This window comes from Panthera onca, chromosome B4 (assembly GCF_046562875.1).
Source record: "Panthera onca isolate mPanOnc1 chromosome B4, mPanOnc1 haplotype 2, whole genome shotgun sequence".
NCBI classification, from domain to species: domain Eukaryota; kingdom Metazoa; phylum Chordata; class Mammalia; order Carnivora; family Felidae; genus Panthera; species Panthera onca.
In genome coordinates, this window is record NC_138345.1 from 76,302,097 (window position 1) to 76,321,767 (window position 19,671).

At 52.5% G+C, this 19,671-nt stretch overlaps 1 protein-coding gene and 1 long non-coding RNA gene across 3 annotated transcripts in view; one reads left to right on the plus strand and one right to left on the minus strand.

Annotated features, from left to right (window-relative positions):
- The window catches only part of FAIM2 (Fas apoptotic inhibitory molecule 2), a 33,609-nt gene extending 22,642 nt beyond the window's left edge, over positions 1-10,967 (minus strand). The window contains exons 1-5 of one of the 2 annotated variants that reach the window (XM_060657688.2): positions 10,837-10,967; positions 7,064-7,259; positions 4,288-4,388; positions 3,787-3,851; positions 3,307-3,360 (exon numbers count right to left, since the gene is read on the minus strand). In XM_060657688.2, coding sequence (XP_060513671.2) covers positions 3,307-3,360; positions 3,787-3,851; positions 4,288-4,388; positions 7,064-7,259; positions 10,837-10,851 — 431 coding nt within the window. In that variant the 5' untranslated portion in view covers positions 10,852-10,967. Of the gene's footprint in view, positions 1-3,306; positions 3,361-3,786; positions 3,852-4,287; positions 4,389-6,062; positions 6,167-7,063; positions 7,260-10,836 lie in introns of those variants that run through there. The other variant, XM_060657689.2, reaches the window with a different exon arrangement.
- Positions 724-16,022, plus strand: LOC132694410 (uncharacterized). The gene is made up of 3 exons (XR_013556770.1): positions 724-763; positions 14,273-14,562; positions 15,817-16,022. It is a non-coding gene; the product is annotated as an uncharacterized LOC132694410 (long non-coding RNA).
- The last annotated feature ends 3,649 nt before the right edge of the window (positions 16,023-19,671 follow it).

The following is a 19,671-nucleotide window of genomic DNA, read 5'->3' on the forward strand; positions in this document are numbered from 1 at the left end:
ACGCCTCCATTTTCACCTTCTCCTATTCTTCAGTGGCTCTCGAGTGATGTGGAACAGTTGTCACAGTGATTGAGGGGTTCTTAGTATCGGGGGCCAGCGAAGGACAGTGGAAACATCCTGCCCCAGTTGAGAAACACTCCAGCATCTGCTCTCTTCTGGTCTCACTTGAGTCATTGGTCAGTCACTTGGGCAATAATAATAATGATAATAGCCTTGTCTATGTGTGTCCTGGGTGTGGGTCCTGTCTCCCCGCCAGACTGGGAGCTTCCAAAGGGCAAGGGCCCTGTCTCCTTTCCTCTCTGGTCCACAGCTCCTCAACCCTCAAGACCAGAGGTCACAGGAAGGGCAGAGGGACATGACCTGGGGGTTACAGGGCAGCTTTGGAGCTTGACATTCGCATTCATAGCCCAGCTCTGCACTCCTATTGTGTGAGCTTAAATAAGTTACTTAATTGCAGAGCGCCGTTTCCCCTCCTTTGTGAAACAGGAGCACTGGTACCGGCTCACAGGGGCTGTAGCAGATTGACTTGAGGGCGCACAGGTCAAGCGTGGACAGGCCCTGGTACAGGGTAAGGACTTGAGAATGGGAGTTGTTAGTATAATGGGACTAGCAGCCTCCTAGAGAGGCTCCAACCCACCTCTCCCAGCTCTGGGCCTCACAATTTCCTCCTCCGCCTGCTTCCCCACCCCTGCCCCACAGCCCTGACTCCTTCCCCCCCCCCCCCCCCCTCGCCAGGGCTCCGAGGGAGCAATCAGACAATAAGGTAAGAGCCCACCAAGGGAGATGACGGGGGCCTTGAGACAGTGGTGAGTGGAAGGCGGGGGCTGGCAGGCTGCCATCCCAGGGGGCAGAGAATGAATCACAGACGTGAAGGAGAGACTCACTTGCATGTCAGAGCCTGGGCCCCAGGCCTGGGCTGGAGCCCTGGTCTGTTTACAGAGTGTCAGAACAGGGGAGGGAGGCTCAGGTGGAAGCCGGTCTAAACCCAGTGTCCTCCCGCAACGTATCCCATTCTAGGGCCGATCCTGGACCAGCAGGGGAAGCAGCAGAACATGTAGGGGAAGTGCACAAGACTGTGCTGCTTAGCAAGTGATAACTTCTCTCTGAGCCTCATTTCCTCATCCGTAAAATGGGGATAATCATAGTGTCTGCCTGGTAGGGTTGTTTATAAGGATCAAATGACAAATACCTGTAAAGCACTCAGCACCGTGTCTCACACATAGAAAAAGAGTGGTTTCGTTCTTATTGCTGTTAAGGGCTTGGTACGTTGAAGGAGATGAGACCCACTCGGTCTCAGACCCAGAAGCAAATTCAGGGGGCAAAGTGGATAGAGTTGAGGGATGGGGAGGGGACCGGGCAGGACAGAGCCACAGGGTGGCTTTCTGTTGAAAAAAGCAGCATCTTGGTGCTGGGATTCCCAAGCACCTCTAAGGCTCTGTGATGCCCCTTAAAAGCACAGGGTCCAGGCCCACTCCTGATTTCTCTCCTCCTCCCCAACCCCCACCCCTGAGCCAGGGAGAGCATCTCTGCTTTCTGTCTGGAGATGTTGAGGAGGAGTGTTGTTAAACCTCACCATTCACGGGCCAGAGTCTCATGCCTGCCCTCAGTGGGGTGGACTCTGCCTCACTTCTGAGCCTGCTCATTCCCGGGCTGTCTCCCTGTCGCCATCTGCTCAGGACCTGGAGTCCTGCAGACCCTCCCACAGAAGTCCTGGTGAGGGGCCTGGGGACTCCATTCCAGAGTCCTCAGGGCACCTGAGTCTGCCAGGGGGTGCTGACGTACTGGGAGCCATGCCAACCTGCCATGTGTGTTGGCCGGGGTGGCCGTCCCTGGGGCCTCATTAGCTTTATCATACAGTGCCTCCAGTTCCCCAAGATGCATGCCTCCTTGCCTGGTCTGCAGACGGGTCCTCTGTTCTATGCCCTAAGAAAGGCTCTAGGCGTGAATGTCTCCTCCCCTGGGACTCCCAACTTGACTGAGCCTCCCCTCCACTCCTCTGCTCCTCCGAGGAGCCACCGAGGCCAGGATGGGCCTCCTTCCTGTCAGCCTATGGTTGGCTTGTATTAATTCAAGGCCCACCCGGACTGTTCTGGGCTCGGGATGGTTCAGGAGGCTTTGGGCTGAGCCCACATCTTCACCATACCTCTACCCAGGAGCGGGCCTGGGACAGCTGGAGTGCGCAAGCTCCTTGCCAGGCATTCAGAGCTCCCACCCCAGAAGGTCCCCCTGCTCTCTGAGATGTGTCAGACTCCCTTACATGGAGCCTTCCAGCCCCCTGCCGGTCTTGTCCCGTATTTACTACATGTACCACGTGCAGCCCCACTCCCGCGCTTTTGCTTGAGCCACTTCAGTCTGCATCTGTTGAGGTGCACCCTCTCAAGTGGACGGAGGTCTTGGATGTCTCAGGCTCAGCCCTCCCGCTCCCCTCCTCTGAGTGCTGCTCTCTCCCGTGCTGCTTTGTGCCACTCACTACCTTTCCCTACAGAGGTCTCCTCCCCAGTAGCCCCAGTGCCCAGTACAGCGTTGGAGGAGAGAGCGGTTAGAGCGGTATTGCTCTGAGCCCAGGGTAGTTCTGGCCTGGAATTACCCCCAAATGACCCCTAATTGCTCGGATAAGAGGGTCAAGGATCACCTACGCCACCCAACTTCTTCTCTTAAGTTACCTGCCATGTTCTTTAAAGAATAGAGGGCAAGCAGGAGCCAAGTGCCTTGAGAAGAAGGGAGCCTGCCAAGTGGAGTGATTAAGAGCACAAGCCTCAACCTGAATCCTGGATTTGAATCCCAGCTCCGCCACAGACTAGCTGTGTGACCTTGGGCAAATTACTCAACCTCTCTGAGCCTTAGTTTTCTGAGATAATCATACCCAGTAGACTCGAGGATCGAATGCAATACTGTATATCCAGAGCACAGAACAAGGCCCAGCCCTTATTAGGCATTCTGTAAGTGGTAGTTACTATGATTAATAATTTATAGGCATTAATAACAACAATGTTAATAAGAGTAGCAACATTATCATTAGTGTGGGCCAAGGTGTTCCAGCACCCCCCCTTCCCCTCAGGGCCAAGGTCTGGGTCTCTCCAGCCAGGGCCCCAGCCCACCTCCCCTCTTTGTGCAAGCACCAGAACCTATGTCTGTCTTCTTCCCTCCCCCTCAGATCCAAAGGGCCTGTCTGGTCATGCTCTTGTGAGGACAGTCTTCCTTTGGGGTGGAGGGAGCCATGGGCTTGGATTCTGTCCGTGGAAACTTCCCACCCTGTGCCACTAAGGGTTCTCTGGGAAGGGGCCTGGAGGCCTGGGGTATACTCACTAGGATGCCCAGTACCATCCTGGGTTGGCCTGGACATAGTCCTTAACGGGGTCACTGCAGAGAAAGGAGGGGGAGAGAATCAGAATCTCCCCTATGTCTCCATTTCCATGTCTGCACCTGCCCCACCACGGTTCCCAGGACTTGCGAAGAAGAAAGGAAGAAGGGATCCTGGTGGCATAGGGAGCCCCAGCCACAGTCCCCGGCTGGGACATGGAGGTACCCGGCTGTGGGGCTGGAAGATCTGAGAGGAATGACCACTTCGCAGGCACCAGCAGGCCCAGAAGGTACCGGGTCCACCCCTGATGGATAGAGGACTCCTCCGTGGGCACTCCCTAAGATTCCTCCCCAGCGTGAGGGCCTCCACTGCCCCACACAAATCTTTTCAGGCAAACATTCCAAGAGCAGTCTGATTCAGGGACCCCCGCCCCAGGCCTTGCCATGGCTGCCCCTAGAAGGTGCTGGTTCACACAACCAACTCACCAGAAGGTAAAGAGAGCCACGACACCCAACGTCACCAGCAGCTGGATCAGTAGGATTGTATAGACCTAGGTTTGGGAGGGAGTTCCGGTCAGCTTGGGGAGCCCCCACTGGAGGCTAGGGAGGCTCAGGCCCCCAGTGAGGCTCAGCGAGTACCCCAGCTTCCCAGTGACTCTACTCTGCAGACCTACATCCTATACCCTCCCCTTTCTTTCACTAGAATGGACCCAGGACAAGGTGAAAGACAAGCAACTTTGCTCCAGAGCCCACCCCCACAGGACAAGGGGCCCCATGTATCTGGAGACAGGTTGAGACAATGAGTTTGGGTATAGCAGGGGGCAGTGGGGTGAAGCACTTCCCAGCAGGTGCTATCAGCTGGGGTCACTAGAGAAGGGGACACAGGGATGGCCTCTGTAGACAGAGGGCTGGGCCAGGGCCTTCTCAAGGGACACCCTGTCCTCCCCCCAGTCCCCCAGTCCTGGAGAGTTGGGAGGAGGTGGTTACCTTTCTGATGAAGACTCGGCGAACTTTCTGGTCATCCCAACTGAAGGTGGTGAAGAGCTCATGGTCTCCGGCGGGGAATCCGTTCTCATAGCTGGAGCTGCCTGTATGGACATGCGGAGGGCCATGAGGGCTCCCATGTATATAAATGCTGCCCCCAATGGCCACCTGTTCAGAGCTGACTTTTGTCAAACTGGCTCTCTGGACTGGGGAAGCTTTTTTCTCTAGTTCTGTTCTCAAACCTCCCACCCACCCCATCCCACCCTCAGATCTTTTTCCCCAGCTGCTTCTCCTGAGTCCTGAGAATACACTGTCATTTCCCTACCTCTTCCTTGCATGCTGACTGGGGCTCCCTGGGGGCCAATCCCTGCCATACAAATGTGGCCCTTTTCTCTTGTGTCCCCCACTCTCCTCCCTAAACACGCTGGCTCCCTTTAGTGGCTAAGAATCAGAGAGAGACAGCCACTCTCCCAAGGCCACCTAGCACATCTCAGGGTCTAAGGTCCTACCCCTGCCTGCTCTGAGGCCCTTGGGGTGAGAACCAGGGACTAGTTGGATGGGAGAACCTTCTGGTGCTCCAGCTGGGAAGCAGGGCAGGGGGAAGACTGGAGGGGGAAGTAAAGCCGGGACAAGGGCAAGGAGTGGGGTATGGCTGGGGATGAAGTTTGAGGGCCTGGTCCCAGAACTGAGAAACCAGACATCAGGCCTGTGAAAGAGCATAGGATCCACAGTCAAACAGACCCACATGTGGCTCCCTCTTCTCAGACTGACTATCAGCCATCTTGGAGTGTCTTCTGTGATATGGGTCTGTGACACTCACCTCCTGGGGACAAACTAGATGAAAGCAAAAGTCGATGGCTCTGTGCCTGGTGGGTATGCTGCCGTCTCCTTTGCACCCCTCATCTGGGCCATTCCTGAGGCCTCTGCTCTGTTCTCTTCCACTGTCCTTTTAATTCTTGCCATTTCTCCACGATCTTACCCTCCCTCCACAGCAAAAGCGTCAGTCTTGGTCTTTCAAAGCTGACCCTGCATCAAGCTCTTTGATGGCTCCCCACTGCCTTTTACTCAAGTTCAAGTTCTTTAACAAAGCTTCCACAGCCTCCCCCGAGCTCTCAGCCCCAATGCACACTGTTCCCTCCTACTTTTCTCCAGCCTGACTATATTTTTTCGGCCACGTGCTTTCTTGCCTCTGCACATTGTATTCTTTCAGCCTGAACACTCATTTCCCCGCCTCTTCACCAGGCTAACTCATTGAGTCTTCAGGACTCAATGTGGATACCCCTTTGTCCAGGAAGTCTTCCCTGACTGCCACACGGATTAGGTAAGCTGCCTAGGCCTCTATCACTGCATCTCTTTCATTGTGTGGTAGTGTCTGTTTACTTGTCTATATAGTCAGGCCCGTGGGGGCAACAAGTCTTGCAAATCCATGCATCGCTAGAAATTTAGCATCACTGGTCACAGTGCTTGACACACACTTAGAAATGTTTGTCGCATGTTGACTAAAATGAGCTTCCTTCCTGCCCTGACAGTTCCCTGGAAAACACTATTTAAGGCAGCTAGCCCTGGCAACCTGGATATGGAAAATGAAGAAGGGGGAGAGAGGGGAACCCACTGCAAACCTGAGGCCTGGAGGCCCTCACCCTTTTGTCTTCCACTTTCATGTGCGGTCTACATCTCCTGCCAAAACCCAAATGGCCAGACCACTGAGCAGGCGATGAGGACAGAGAAAGTCCTGTGGGTGTCTGGGGCAGTGAGAAGGGCTCACACAAACACCAGACCTTCATTGGCTCTCCAGTAGCTCATGGTGTGGTAGGTCTGCTTGGCTCTGGGCCGAGAGGGTTTGTGATAAGGGGTGTGGACCATGGTGGCCACTCCCGGTGAGTAGAAGCTCTGTCTGAGGCATTGTTCCTGGGATTCCTTCTAGAATTCTGCTGGGGAGGGTGAGAGTATATAAGATGGGGGGGGGGGTTGAGGGGCTGCTTAGGGAGGCTGCCGGGGCTGAGGAAGATTTGAGAAGGGGCCCTTCCTTAGCACGTGGGGAGCTGTATGTTCCCAGCCCCAAGGCAAAGCTCCCACAAGCTGCTCAATCTAACAGAGGGGCTCCCACGGGCTGTGATTTTTGGTCTACAGGGAGCTGGCATTCGCCTGGGTAAGTGTGCCTATGAATTATGCCTGGCCATGAGGGGCACTAAGGCTGGCATCCATATACCTTCCCCATGTCATGTCCTCCTGTCCCCAACAAAGGCCTGGAGAAGGGAAGAGAGGTAAGGAAAGTGAGGGTGAAGTGATCCTCAGACCCCTGGCCCCCAACATCCCTGGGGCCTTCAGGGGGAAGTTTTGAATCAGCCCATATGTAAACACGACACCTCCACTCACAGGGAGCCAGCCACAGCTTAATGCTGCCCTTTCCTGCGTCTACTCTGACCTCTCTCCACCCTTTTAATGTACCCCTTTGAGGAAAGCCTTTCTAGAATAGCCCCTGATCCACCCCCTCCCCCTATTTACTCTCTGTATTTGCCCTAGCTTGGTGACTTGGAAAGAATCCCCTCTTCCCCATCCAAGAGTACTATGACAGAAAATATCGTGTCTCTCCCTTTTCATGGAGTCCTCCTTGACCTACCCTTGGAATAGCCCTCCAAATCCCAAGCCTTTGACAACAGAGCCTCATATAACAACCATACAATGCATCTATTTATGGGCAACTTCCTCCTACCCAAGTTTTTCCTCTGGGCCTACCACTCCCCATGATGTTCCAGCCTCCAGGAGCTGAGAGACTTACTAGGATCCACATAGGCCCAGCTGGGATGGAGAGGCACAGCCGACGGGGCTGGGGGGAAGGCCCCTGCCTTCAACCCTTCTCCAGAGGTGGCCTCCTCATAGGAGGGCGGGGCCGAGGGCACTGCTGGAGTCTCCTTCTTCTCACCATTGGCCTGCTGCTGCCCCTCTGTCCCGGGGGCCTTGTTAGCCACGGAGATCTGTGGAATAGAGGCGAAGAGAGACAGTCACCAGAGAAAGGGTGCCTTCCAAGTCCTCCCCACCAGCCCCCAATATCTGGAACTTCCATGGGTACTTTCTCACCTGCACTAGGAAGGGTGGGGGTGCAGACAATAATTTCCCTATTTGACACGGGATATGGAATATTATTCAGCCTTAAGAAAGAAGGAGATCCTTCCATTTGCAACAAGGCTCAGGGAAATAAGCCAGACACAGAAAGACAAAAACTGCGTGATACCAGTTATATTGGGAATCGAAAATAGCCAAACTCATAGAAGCACAGAGTAGAATGGTGGTTGCCAGGGGTTGGGGGGTGGGGGAAATGGGAAGGTGTTGGTCAAAGGGCACAAAGTTTCCATTGTGCTAGATGAATAAGTTCTGGAGATCTAACGTACAGCATGGTGATTATAGTTAACAATACTGTATTGTATACTCGAAATCTGCTGAGAGGGTGGATCTTAAGTGTTCTCATCACACACAAAGAAAGGTAACTATGTGAAGTGATGTTAACTGACTTGATTGTGATCATTTCACAATATACATGTATATCAAAACATTCAGGTCCGTGTACCTTAAATATATACAATTACCATTTGTCAATTATACCCCAATAAAGATGGTGGCGGAGGAAGACTCTCCCCCCTCCCCCCCCTTTTTTTTTATAGATGGGAGAACTGAGCTCCAGGAGGGTCAGGGCTGGCCAGAGGCACACACTGAAGCTGGAATAAAAACTGAGGAAGGAGAGGGGAAAAAAACTGAGTGACTCGGTCGGTTAAGCGTCCGGCTCGTGATTTTGGCTCACGTCATGATCTCACAAATCGTGATATCAAGCTCTGTGTTGGGCTCAGGTGCCAAGCCTGCTTGGGATTCTCCCTCTCCCTCTTTCTCTTTCTCTCTCTCTGCCTTCCTGCATGCACATGCATGCCCTCTCTCTCTCTCAAAATAAATAAACTTTAAAAAAAAGTTTAAAAAATAACTGAGGAAGGAGAAATTCTTAGGAGAGGCCACCATGGGGCTGTCCCTGGGGCAGAGAAGGGGTGTGTATAGTTCCACTGTCTCCCCGGGGTTCAGGGAAGGGCCTGGCACAGAGTAGGCCCTCAAGAATATTATTGAATGAAAGATTCTTTCATTTAATCTCCCTGCTACCTTGGTGGTTATATTTTGACCCCTGTTTTTTTTTTTTTTAATGTTTATTTATTTTTGAAAGAGAGAGAGAGAGAGAGCAGGGGTGGAGCAGAGAGAGAGGGGGGAGGAGAGAGGATCTGAAGTGGGCTCTGTGCTGACAGCAGAGAACCCAATGAGGGACTTGAACTCACAAACCATGAAATCATGACCTAAGTTGAAGTTGGATGCCCAACCGACTGAGCCACCCAGGCACCCCTGATCCCTCTTTTAAAATGAGGGAACTGAGGCTCAGAGAGGAAGGATGACTTGTCCAAGGTCACAGAGCCACACATAACCCATTGGACTGAAGAGCCCAGGCCCCATCCACTGGGACTGGCCTCCTTCTGTTGGGCTGGAGATGACACTAGGAAGGTGGGGATGGGCGAGCAGGGAAATAGAGAGGGGTGAGGGGAGATATGAGGAAGAAAGGGGACCATAGAGTGGGGAAAGGGCAAGAGGTCCCTGGTGAAGGGTCCTGTTTTGGCCTCATCCTGTTGTGAACCTCAGCCTCTCTCCCAAACCAGAACAGAATCGCAGACCTTCACTGTTGGAAGGGATCTCAGAAGGTATCTAGCTCAGCCCTTTCCTTCATTTGACAGATGAGGAAACTGAGGCCCAGAGGGAATTGTGCCATGGCAGGTTGAAAACTCAAGCCCATTTACACTCAGCTCTGCCCCAGGCCCCAGAGGGTCCACTTAAGCTTTAGGGGAGAGGATGTGAGCTGGAAGGGCCTGAGTGCTGCCACCAGGGAAGGGAAGACTGTGGGGGAGGGGGTGTATGAAAACTGACCCGGCAACAAAAAGACTAAGCCTCAGAAAATGAATGGGATTTAGTTCTGGCTTCAGAAAGAATGTGTTAAACCCGAAGGGCCGCAGAGGAAGGCAGCTGAGTTCATTCTTTGCAGGTTGCGTCCAGCTGAGGCAGCCCAGAGGGAAGCGAGCACCAGAACATCTCTGTCTCCACTCAGCCCTAAGGACCGGTGAACTGGAAAGTTCTTTTCCATCCTCAGAAAGCCTGTGAGCCAGCTGGGGGTGAGAGGCAGAGGAGGCAGGGGCAATGTGCTACATTCATTGAGGACAGGAGGCGATGTCAGCAAAGTGACTGGGGTGGGGGTGGGGGGGTGGAATCAGCAGTAGGTGTGGGGAGGGGGCTTTTCATTTTCACCACAGTGAACACCCCCCAGGCCTCCTTAGGGAAGGGCCTTGAGGAGCCTAGGCCTGTGAGAATGGGGCCCTGGTTCACCTGCTGCCCTCCCACTCCCCAACCTCCTTCCTCATCCAGACCAGAAGGCTCACATCCAGGAAAACCCATTTCAGCCCACCAGAACCAAGGTCCTTTGAAACCAGACCCAGGAAAAGAATTATCACCTCTGACTTCAGCCCTGTCACGAATGGGCCCTCCTCCCAACCCCCACCCTGCCGATCAGCCCCAGAGGCTCCTGGGCCCTGCCCCCCATACACACACACACACACACACACACACACACACACACCCTCATTCCCAAGTGAGGTCTGCCCAATGGCAGGAGGTGGTATCACCAGTGACATCATTTTGAGGTCTCAGGAGCTTAAAAACAGAGAGGAGGGTCTGAGAGCCCAGGGAAGGATGCCATTGGCTCTGAGGCTCATCTTGGAGAAAGGAAGGGGGAATGTAGGGGAGGCTCCTCTTCTGTTTTCTCTGCCCAATCCTTGGCACCCCCAAAACAGAGGGCCAGAGGACCCTCCCCCTTTGCCCCAGGCCCTGATTGTTGTATAATTCCACAGGCTGTTGATGTTATGTAACCACATTAGGCCAGCCAAGTCTCTGTCCCAGCCCTTCCCCTCCATTTCAGGCCTAAAACTAGAAAAAAAAGAGACGACGTTTTATCCGGTTCCATCTAGTCCCATGTCGAGCCAAAACAAAAACAAAAATTAAAGCATCCTGATGCAGGGTTGCCATAGTAATCCCCTCCCCCACAAAAGCATGTGTCCAGATGTGGAATGAGTTGGCTGGGGGGTGGGGGGTGGGGGTTTCTGTGGAGGTGGGAAAGATGAGCATAATGTGGTTGGGGCAGGATAGGCACCACTCCTTGGGGCTCACCCACGTGCCCCCCTCTAGTCCCCCCACCACACCCTGGACACCCAGGTTGATTCCTTAAGGGAAACTGGGTACCTGTGAAGGGTCCTGAGATGCCAAAGCCCCTGGGGTGAGAGGGCCTGTTGGGCAGGAAGAGGCCCTGACCTATCACTTGAAATGCGCCTTTTGGTCCTCTGACTGCAACAAGGACCACAGAGGACCTTCGCACAAGCGCCGGGGAAGGATGCTTATAGTGGTCCAGAGAGTTTGCTCGGGATGACGGGGAGCGGGGAGCTGAAGGATGAAGGATGATGGTGCAGGTGGGGGAGATGCCGGTACCTTTCCTTGTGTCATGGTGCCGTCTCTCCGGGAAGGGGGTCCCTGAGGCAGGGGCGGCCGCTTGGGTCACCGCAGCCTGCCTGCGTCTCTTCCTTCCTCCGCGTGGGTTCTAGCAACATCCACTGCAGCCGGGCCAGGCGGACCGGAATGTACCATTCAGGCGCAGGAGGAGGAGGGGGCCCGGGGGCGGGCCGGGAGGCTGCTGCGGAGGCCGCTGCGGATTTACAAGCCCGTGGGGAGGAGGAGGCGCGCCGCCCCCTCCCCCGTCCCCTCCACCCTGAACCCTCATCCCGGGACTAGGGAGCGCGTGCTGCAGAGCCACCCAAGTGGATGGGTCCGCAGGGCGGGAGGAGGCGCGGGGACTCCGTGACACCCGACCAGCTGATGCTGCCTGCCTGTAACTGGAGCTGGGTGTCAGGGCCCTATCTCTCCACCATCTCTGCCGCTGACAGGTTCTGTTCAAGCCTCAGCCTCCCCCTTCCCTGCCTCTGGATGCGTCCCAGATTTCTGTCTCCATTTCCACCTCCCCTCTCATCTGTTTCATCATCCACGGCAGAGTGGGGAAGGTCTCCCACGGCTGGCTCATCTACCCTCCCTGGCTTCTAATAGGGCCCCTGGGCCCTCAGTTCCTATGGGCCTTTGGCAAGCCATATAGGCACCTCTCCTTTGCCTCCATTTTCCCACCTGTGAAATGGGAGCAATGGGCCCCTCCCTACCTTGTCGCAGAGGCCTGGTGTGGGAGGATGCAGGTGCTGGTGTTTTTGTTTTTGTTTTTGTTTTTGTTTTTTAGCCCTGCTGGACCATCTAACCAGGCCTTTCTGGAGAGGCTTCTAGCTCTGTCTCAAAGCGTCTCCAACTCCCATCCCCATTCCCAAGCTGCTGCTTCCTTTCTGCCTCCACTCCTGCCTCCATCACCCCTGCCCCCTTCCAGAGCCTGTTCCCTCCCCTCTCCCAGACTTGTCCTTGGGAATTGGCCATCGCCAGGCCCAGTTTTCCAAAGCTGCTGCAGTGTTGCTATGGAGTTTGCAATCTCACGAGCTGGGCTGGATTCCCAACTTGATCACCCTCTGGCCTTGTGACTTTGGCAAGGCCTTGATCTCTGTGAGCTGCAGCGTCTCCTATGGAAAGAAAGAGCTCTGTCCATCCTAGACTGACTGTGAGGCACACAGGTTATGGCGGTGGAAGCGCACTGAAGACCACAAAGTGCAGCCAGCATGTGAGTCATTATTAGCTGAGGAATTAGTGTCTTGGGCCGCTCCAGGGTGAGGACTCTGAGATCTGCCTAAAAGGATCTGAACTTCGTAGGATAAGATGAGAAACCAAGTCCCAATGCAGGGATGGCCCCTTACCATCTGCTTCTCTGTCATCTCTCAGCTAGACCCACCTAATGACGGTGAGAGAGCAGGGCGCTTGGTGTGCAGCTAGATTATTGAGTTGTGACTCCAACTCTGTTCGCCCTTTGTATCCCGCCCCCTAGCTACCAACTGCCTACATGCTTGCTTAAGCCGGGGTGTCCCTGTCTAGAGGCTCTCTCAGCCCTCGCTGTCCTTCCCAGCCCTTCTCCTGACCCCTTCCTCCTGCAAACTGTTGGCATAGTTCCCCCCACCCCCACTGCTGCCCAAGGTCTGCCTGGCCTGCACGCCACCACCGTTCCCTCCCCCCCCCCCCCCCATCTGTGTTCTGGAGCAGTTTTCTCCTCCTGCGTGACATCTCTAGTGGCCACCTCCTCCAGGAAGCCTCCCTGGCCCCTGGTCTGGGATTGATGCTTTTTTCTGTAGTTTCCTAGCACCCGTCACATGACACTGTGGAGTTTCTTTGTCTCCCTGGTAGATTCTAAGAGAACCTGTCTAGCAGTTTCCATGTTGGCAGGGCTGAGAACTGTGGCAGGCATGTGGAATGTACTCGATAAATCCTAGCTGTGACTATTACCCAGACATATGGTGTTACACAGAACCTGAATTTATGTAGGCCTCAGCATTTTCATGTATTTGCGAATCTCAGTTGCTCCTTCTCTCCCTGTTTACTCCACTCCTGCCACACAGGCCTCTTGGCTGTTCCTTGACAGGCTAAGTATACTGTTAGCTCAGGGCCCTTGCACTTGCTACATCCTCTGCCTGGAATGTCTACAGATTGCTGTATGGGTCACTCCCTCACTCATTTCACGGCTCTGCTCACACATCACCTTCTTGGGAAGGTCTTCCTGATCCTATATAAGTAGGAATGCCACCAATGTACCACCCCCCAGTTCATCGGGCAGTCTCTTTCCTGCCCCAGCTTTATTTTATTTCCTTGGCAATTGTGACCTCTGACACATATCTTGTGTTTAGACTTTTGGTCCCTCTTTCTCTTCTAAGCTCTCAGCGTCAGCTGTTAGTATTAGCCTCAAGGATTCCATAAATGTTGTTTAATGAAATAATTTCCACCCTCATAAGACAGCTCAGTTCCGCTGTTATTCCTTCATCACGTGTGTCGTGCCTAGCTCTATGTGACACGCTGTGGTAGAAGCTTTGGTGGTTCAAAGGGGACTCAGACATGCAGCCTTTCTTCGACGGGAAAAGGTCCATTCAGAGCTCACCCCTGCGCACTGCCAGGGCAGGAAGCAGGCTTGGGCAGGATCGCTAGAGAAAGGGGTGCCTGAGGGGAGCCAGGCACAGTGAGAGTTTCCCCAGGGAGCCAGGAGCTTGTTGGGGTCACATCTCTGACTCTCTAGCCCAGAGAATGGACTTTATTCTGTTAGCATCAGAAGTGGGGGCGGGGGGAAGTTCCAAGGGTTTTCAAGCAGGGGAATAGGTTCGAAATCATGCTTCAGAAAGACCAAACTGCTGTAGTGATATTTGTCGTTAAAGCATCTCTTGAACGAGAAGGGAAGAAGGGTCAGCCTGTGAGGAACGGTGGGGAGGGCCTGAAGGAGGGCAACGCTGATAAGAATGCAGACTCTGTGAGTTCTTGTGGCAGCCTGGAGTCCAGACTGCAGAGCGGTCTGCCTGGGCTCAAATCCCGGCACTGGGCAAGATGCTTTGCTTCTCTGTGCCTCTGTTTCCTCACTGAGTATTAGTAAAGCACTCAGAGCAGAGCCAGGCATATAGCAAGTGCCCCATGCATGTTTGCTAATTTAAAAATAAGACAAATGATCCAGGGGCAGAAAAGATGGAGAGAGGCAGACAGCTTGGGGCAGGATTGACAGGACTTGGGAAGAGGCTGAAGACAGAGGGATTTGCAGGCTGAGACCCTGGGAGAATGGTGCCATTAGTAAGAGGGAGGAAGGGGCTGATGTGTTTTGGGGGGGGGGGTGGTCAGGTTGAGTTTGTGGTGCTCCTGGAATATCTAGGTAGAGATGTCTCCTAGGCAGTTAGCTAGAGGCTCCTGGTGCCCAGAAGAGATGTCTAGGCAGTGCCTTCCTTACATAGCTCAGGGGGCACCTTGCATTGTATTTTAGGCAAATGTCATGCCCTTTCCCACCCTGGAGCCCAGCTCTGGGGCCTCATCAAGTCGAGCAGTGCGGCAGCTGGGGCTGGGCTGGATTCGGAGGTTTGGGGCTCCTTGGTCGTTAGCATGTGGACAGTGGCTGAATCATGGAATACATGACGACATCCTGCAGAGTGAGGCCCAGGAGGGAAGAGGGGGGAGAAGAGGCCCAGAATAGCACCTGGAGGGGGGTGGAGAGTCAGAAGAAAGTTCTTCCCTCTCTCCCAGAACCCTCTCACTGTCTTCAATGACCAGGCCGAGGTAAGAGGGACAGACTGAGAGACCACCAGTCCATGTGGCCAGGGCCGCTCTTCAGAGCAGGGGACAGTGTGGGCCCCCACGTTTCCTTTCCCCTCCTTTCAGGCCAACGCAAGCGAGGCAGCCCATCCCCATCCTTGTTCTGCTCCGCTTCTCAGCCAGCTCTCTTTGCAGCAAGCGCCTGGAAGGTGGGATGGGGGCGGGGGACAGAGGTGTGGACAGAGGCGAGGGTTCTCTTTCTACAGCCATAGAAGCAAGAGGCCAAAGAGGGTGAGTGACAAACCCAAAGTTACATGACATGTTGGGGGTCAAGCTGAGATGAGAAGAGTGGATGTGACCCCATCTCCAGGACCATCAGGCCAAGAGTGTTTCAGTGACAGCACTTGGTCGGGGTGTGGTGGGGGGAGCTGGGGGTTCTCCGGCTCCCTAGATGGGCAAAAGCAGAGCTTTCCGGGTACCTCTTCCCAGATCCTTACCCATAACTGCCCCCCCCCCCCAACCTGCAACAGCCCCTGTCCCCCAAGGATGAAGAGAGAACCTGCACATTTGAAGTCAGTAAGAGGGAAGGGCCGAGGCAGTGGCTAGAGCTCCGGTCCTCACAGCAAGCAGGTTTCTCAGGGTGGGCTATGAGAGGTGGAGGTCCAGGTGAGCTCAGGCATACCAATGTGCCCTCCTGGCTTTACCTGGGCTTCAGCAGTGGCTGCCTTCCTACAAATTGTCCTCCTGGTCCCTGGCCCCCTGCCCCTCTCACTGCTGTCCTTACAGGCCCCTCCAGCAGCCCTGCCACAAAGAACCTGACCTCCCGGACTGGCCAGCCACAGCCTGGTGACACAACTTCTCTATGCTAGGGTTTCCATTCCTACCTCCTCACCCCCTCCCCTGTGACAAGAGGCCTCCCCAGATGTGTCTCCACAGCACAGGGACATGAAGCCTCTTCCCAGCTGCAGGGACTGCTTACAGGTGTGAAACCACATTCCAGTCCCCCTCTCTCCTCCCCACCCCCCAACTTCTGGGCGTTTGCTGGGAGCTGGGGCAGGGGGAGCCAAGTGCAGGAGCTGCGGTTTCCAGGCTCTTCACACCCAGCCCCATCTGCTCTGTTGCTCTTAGCAATGTCCAGACCCTTGATAAGTCATTTCTGTCCCCTGGGTCTTACTGTTGGGGCTGGCCCTCCCTGATTCCTAGCATGGCCACGGGTTCTGTTGAGACCACACATTGTGCTATGGGATTTTTATATGTGCACGTCTGCTTCTCTACCAGATGGGAAGATCCTTAAAGGTTGGACTCGATCGGGACGCCTGGGTGGCTCAGTCGGTTAAGCATCCAACTTCAGCTCAGGTCACAATCTCATGGTCTGTGAGTTTGAGCCCCGCATCGGGCTCTATGCTGACAGCTCAGAGCCTAGAGCCTGCTTCAGATTCTGTCTCCCTCTCTCTCCTCCCTCCCTTGTTCATGCTCCATCTCCCTCTCTCTCTCAAAAAATAAATAAACATTAAAAAAAAAAAAAGTAAGACTATCCTTCCAGCCCCCACTCCTCTTCCGCTGGGTAGAGCTCACTGATAAAGAATACAGGTAGGTTTTGGATTAGGTCTATCTGGGTGCAAATTTTGATCTTACCACTTAGGCAAGTCATTAAACCTCTCCAAGCTTAGTTTTTTCATCTGTAAAATGGATATTCATTCATTAATTCACTCATTCAACCAATATTCACCGAGGGCCTGCTACATCTCAGGCAATCATGCAGATACAGCATCTAACACAAAAGACACAAATCCCTGCCCTGTGGGCCTTGCTTTTTAGTGGGGAACCTTAGTGCCTGTCTCAAAGAGTGATTGGGAGGACTCGATGAGCTAATTAGGATCAAGCTTCGCACAGGGCCTGATGTGATAGGCCTGACAGGTTAGAGCTGTTGTGAACATCCATTCAGGGCCACTTATCAAGAGCTTACTGTGTGCCAGCTCCATGCTAGGTGCTGAGGAGACAAAGATGTGGAACAGCCATCCACACCCTCGGGGAACTCAGTTTAATGCCCCTAATGTGTGTTGAATGGGCACTACCCTCATCATTGTTCAGAAGCTTATAACAAGCACCAGTCTGTAGTGCGTGCTACCAAGAGCCATAAAATTCTAGTCAGGTGTGACACGACAGGTGTTTATCCCCTGGTACCCTACGGACTAAGTCACACATGATTGATGTGCTTTCAGGAGGTTCAGAACAAGGAGCGGTTATATTTGGTTGGGGGACAGAAAAGATCTGGAGGAGGTGGCTTTTGAACAGCATCTGAAAGAAAAGAGTAGGATTCCACAGACAGAGAGTGGTGGCAGAGATAGGAAGGGAGGCCCCTCAAGGGACCAGAAGGGCACAAAAATAAGTGCTTGGAGGAAGGAAAACAGGAGACGCCAATTGTGTGCCTAATCCCAAGATGACCTAGCCCAGGGTGAGGGTGGAGATTGGTCTAGGCAAGGCAGCTGAATTCACAAGCACAGGAGACAACTCTCTAAGAGGTGGGTTGGAGAGACCCCTTTCCTAGCCCTCTACCCTCGAGCAAGACTACACCAGGCTCAGAATGCCACCATTAGAAGTTCATTTCCTTGAGCAAGCGTCAGCTTCCAGGAGGTCCCTCACAGAAACAAACCACGAAAGTGAAACTCCCTGAGTGGTGCGACACGTTGTAGATACTTCGCACGAACCACGTCCCTTCCCTTTCTCCTAAGCGGAAAGCTCCGTTTCATGAGCCAGGAACCTTGTAAATATTTCAGTGGCGTCTGTGTGGTTGAGGCTGTGAAGGCTGTTCTCTGCAGCACTCGTGACAGTGAGGTCTGGGAGATGTCTCAGGCCCGTTACAAGTGTTTGATCAGCCTCATGTTAAAAAAAAAAAAAAAAAAAAAATTTTCCCGGAACTGTTGACAGTCACTGGCGTGAGACAGATTTGCACTTTTTCTGGAAAGAGGCCACAACATGAACCAGCAGAGTGTTGCATCTCACAAAAGAGACCATGGCCAAGGCCTGACAACCAGGCATGAGCTCCTCCACCCCCAACACAGCCCCAAGCCATCAACTGGGCCGGGCAAGGGCTCTGTCACACTAGGGGTCCAGGAAGGAAGCCCAGGAAAGAAAACAAGAGAAAGTGGCTGTGCCTCTACCGCCAGGACTGGAGCTAGAATTGAGGACAAGTTGACCGGGCCTGTTGCCTTTGAATTCTTCTTCTTCTTCTTCCTTTTTTTTTTTTTTTTAAAGAAATATTTTGTTGTGATAAGAACATTTACCATGAGATATACCCTTTTATATTTTTAAGTGTGCAATCCGATATTGTTAACTACAAGCACGATGCTGTACAGCAGATCTCTAGGACTTATTCATCCTGCATAGCTGAAACTTTATACTAATTAAACAAAAACTCTCCATTTCCTCCTCCTCCCCCCGCCCCTGGAAACCACCATTCAACTCTCTGCTTCTATGAGTTTGTCTCCTTGAGATACCTCAGGAAAGTGGAATCATACAGCGTTTCTCTCCTTTCGTGACTGGCTTATTTTACTTATAATGTCCTCAAGTTTCATCCATGTTATCCCAAAGGCAGGGTTTCCCTCTTTTTTAAGGTTGAATAATATTCCATTGTGTGTACACTATACTTCTTTATCCATCCCTCCAACTGGTTTGTATGTTGATTTTGTATCCCATAACTTTACTGAATTCATTTATTCTGATGGGGTTTTCTGGAATCTTTGGGGGGTTTTCTACCTATGAAGTCATATCATCTGCAAGCTGATATTTTTACTTCTTCCTTTCCAATGTGGATGCCTTTTATTCTTTTTTCTTGCTAATTGTTCTGGCTGGAACTTCCAGTACCGTGTTGAATAGAAGTGGCAAGAGAGAAAGTAGCTTTAGAGGAAAAGCTCTCGGTTTTTCAGCATTCAGTATGCTATTAGTGACAAAATTTTCACATATTGCCTTTATTATGTTGAGGTAATTTCCTTCTATCCCTGGTTCGTTGAGTTTTATCATGAAAAGATGCTGAATTTTGTCAAATGCATCTACTGAGATGCTAATGTGATTTTTAAAAAATCTTTCATTCTGTTCGTGGATATATCTCATTAATTGATTTCTGTTTGTTGAACCATCTTTGCATCCAGGGATAAATCCTCCTTGGACATGGTGTGTGATCCTTTACATGTGTTGAATTCGGTTTGCTAGTATTTTGTTAAGGACTTTGGCATCTATGTTCATCAGGATATAAACACCTAGTAGTTTTCTTTTCTTGTGATAGCATCGTCTGGCTTTGATATCAGAATACTGCGGGTGTGATAAAATGAATTTGGAAGTGTTCCCTTCTTTCAATTTTTGGGAAGATTTTGACAAGGATTGGAGTGAATTCTTGAAAAGCTTGGTAGAATTCACCACTGAAGCCATATAGTCCTGGGCTTTTCTTCGATGGGTGGTTTTTGATTACTGATTCATTCTCCTTACTAGTTACAGTCTCTTCAGATTTTCTATTTCTTCATGATTCAGTCTTGGAAAGTTGTGCGTTTCTAGGAATTTATACATTCCTTCTAAGCCATCCAATTTTTTTTGGCACTAGGGGACTTTAAATTCTGACGTGTTCACAACCAGGTTGGGCTCAAGTGGATAAAGCACATAACCTATCAAGAAACAGGGAGAGGAGAGGAAGGAAGAGTATGACCCGGACTGGACAGTGTGAACTCTCAAGGTGTGTCCCCTGCCACCTGTGGACTTTGTGATTTTATACATTGGGAAATGGAAGTCAGGGAGCAGAGTAGCTTGGCTGGAAGAAGAAGGAATAGCAGGACTCTGTTGAACCCTAAGGCATCCAGCCCAGTTGGAGCCTTGCAGGCTCCAGCTTGCCTCAGTCATCCATTCCACAACATGTAGAGAGCCCCTACTGGCTAGAAGACACTGAGGCAGGCCTTATGGTGATAGCAAGATGCAGAAGCCACCCTCAAGATGCTGGAGAGGAGAGAAAACAAGCCCGTGGTTAAACTCAGGACCCTCAGGGCTGTATAGTAAGAACCATAACAGAGGACAGTGACACAGAGGGAGGCCTGGGAATCCTTCAAGGGAGTTGGCATTTAAACCGGTCTTTGAACACCAAGCACGATT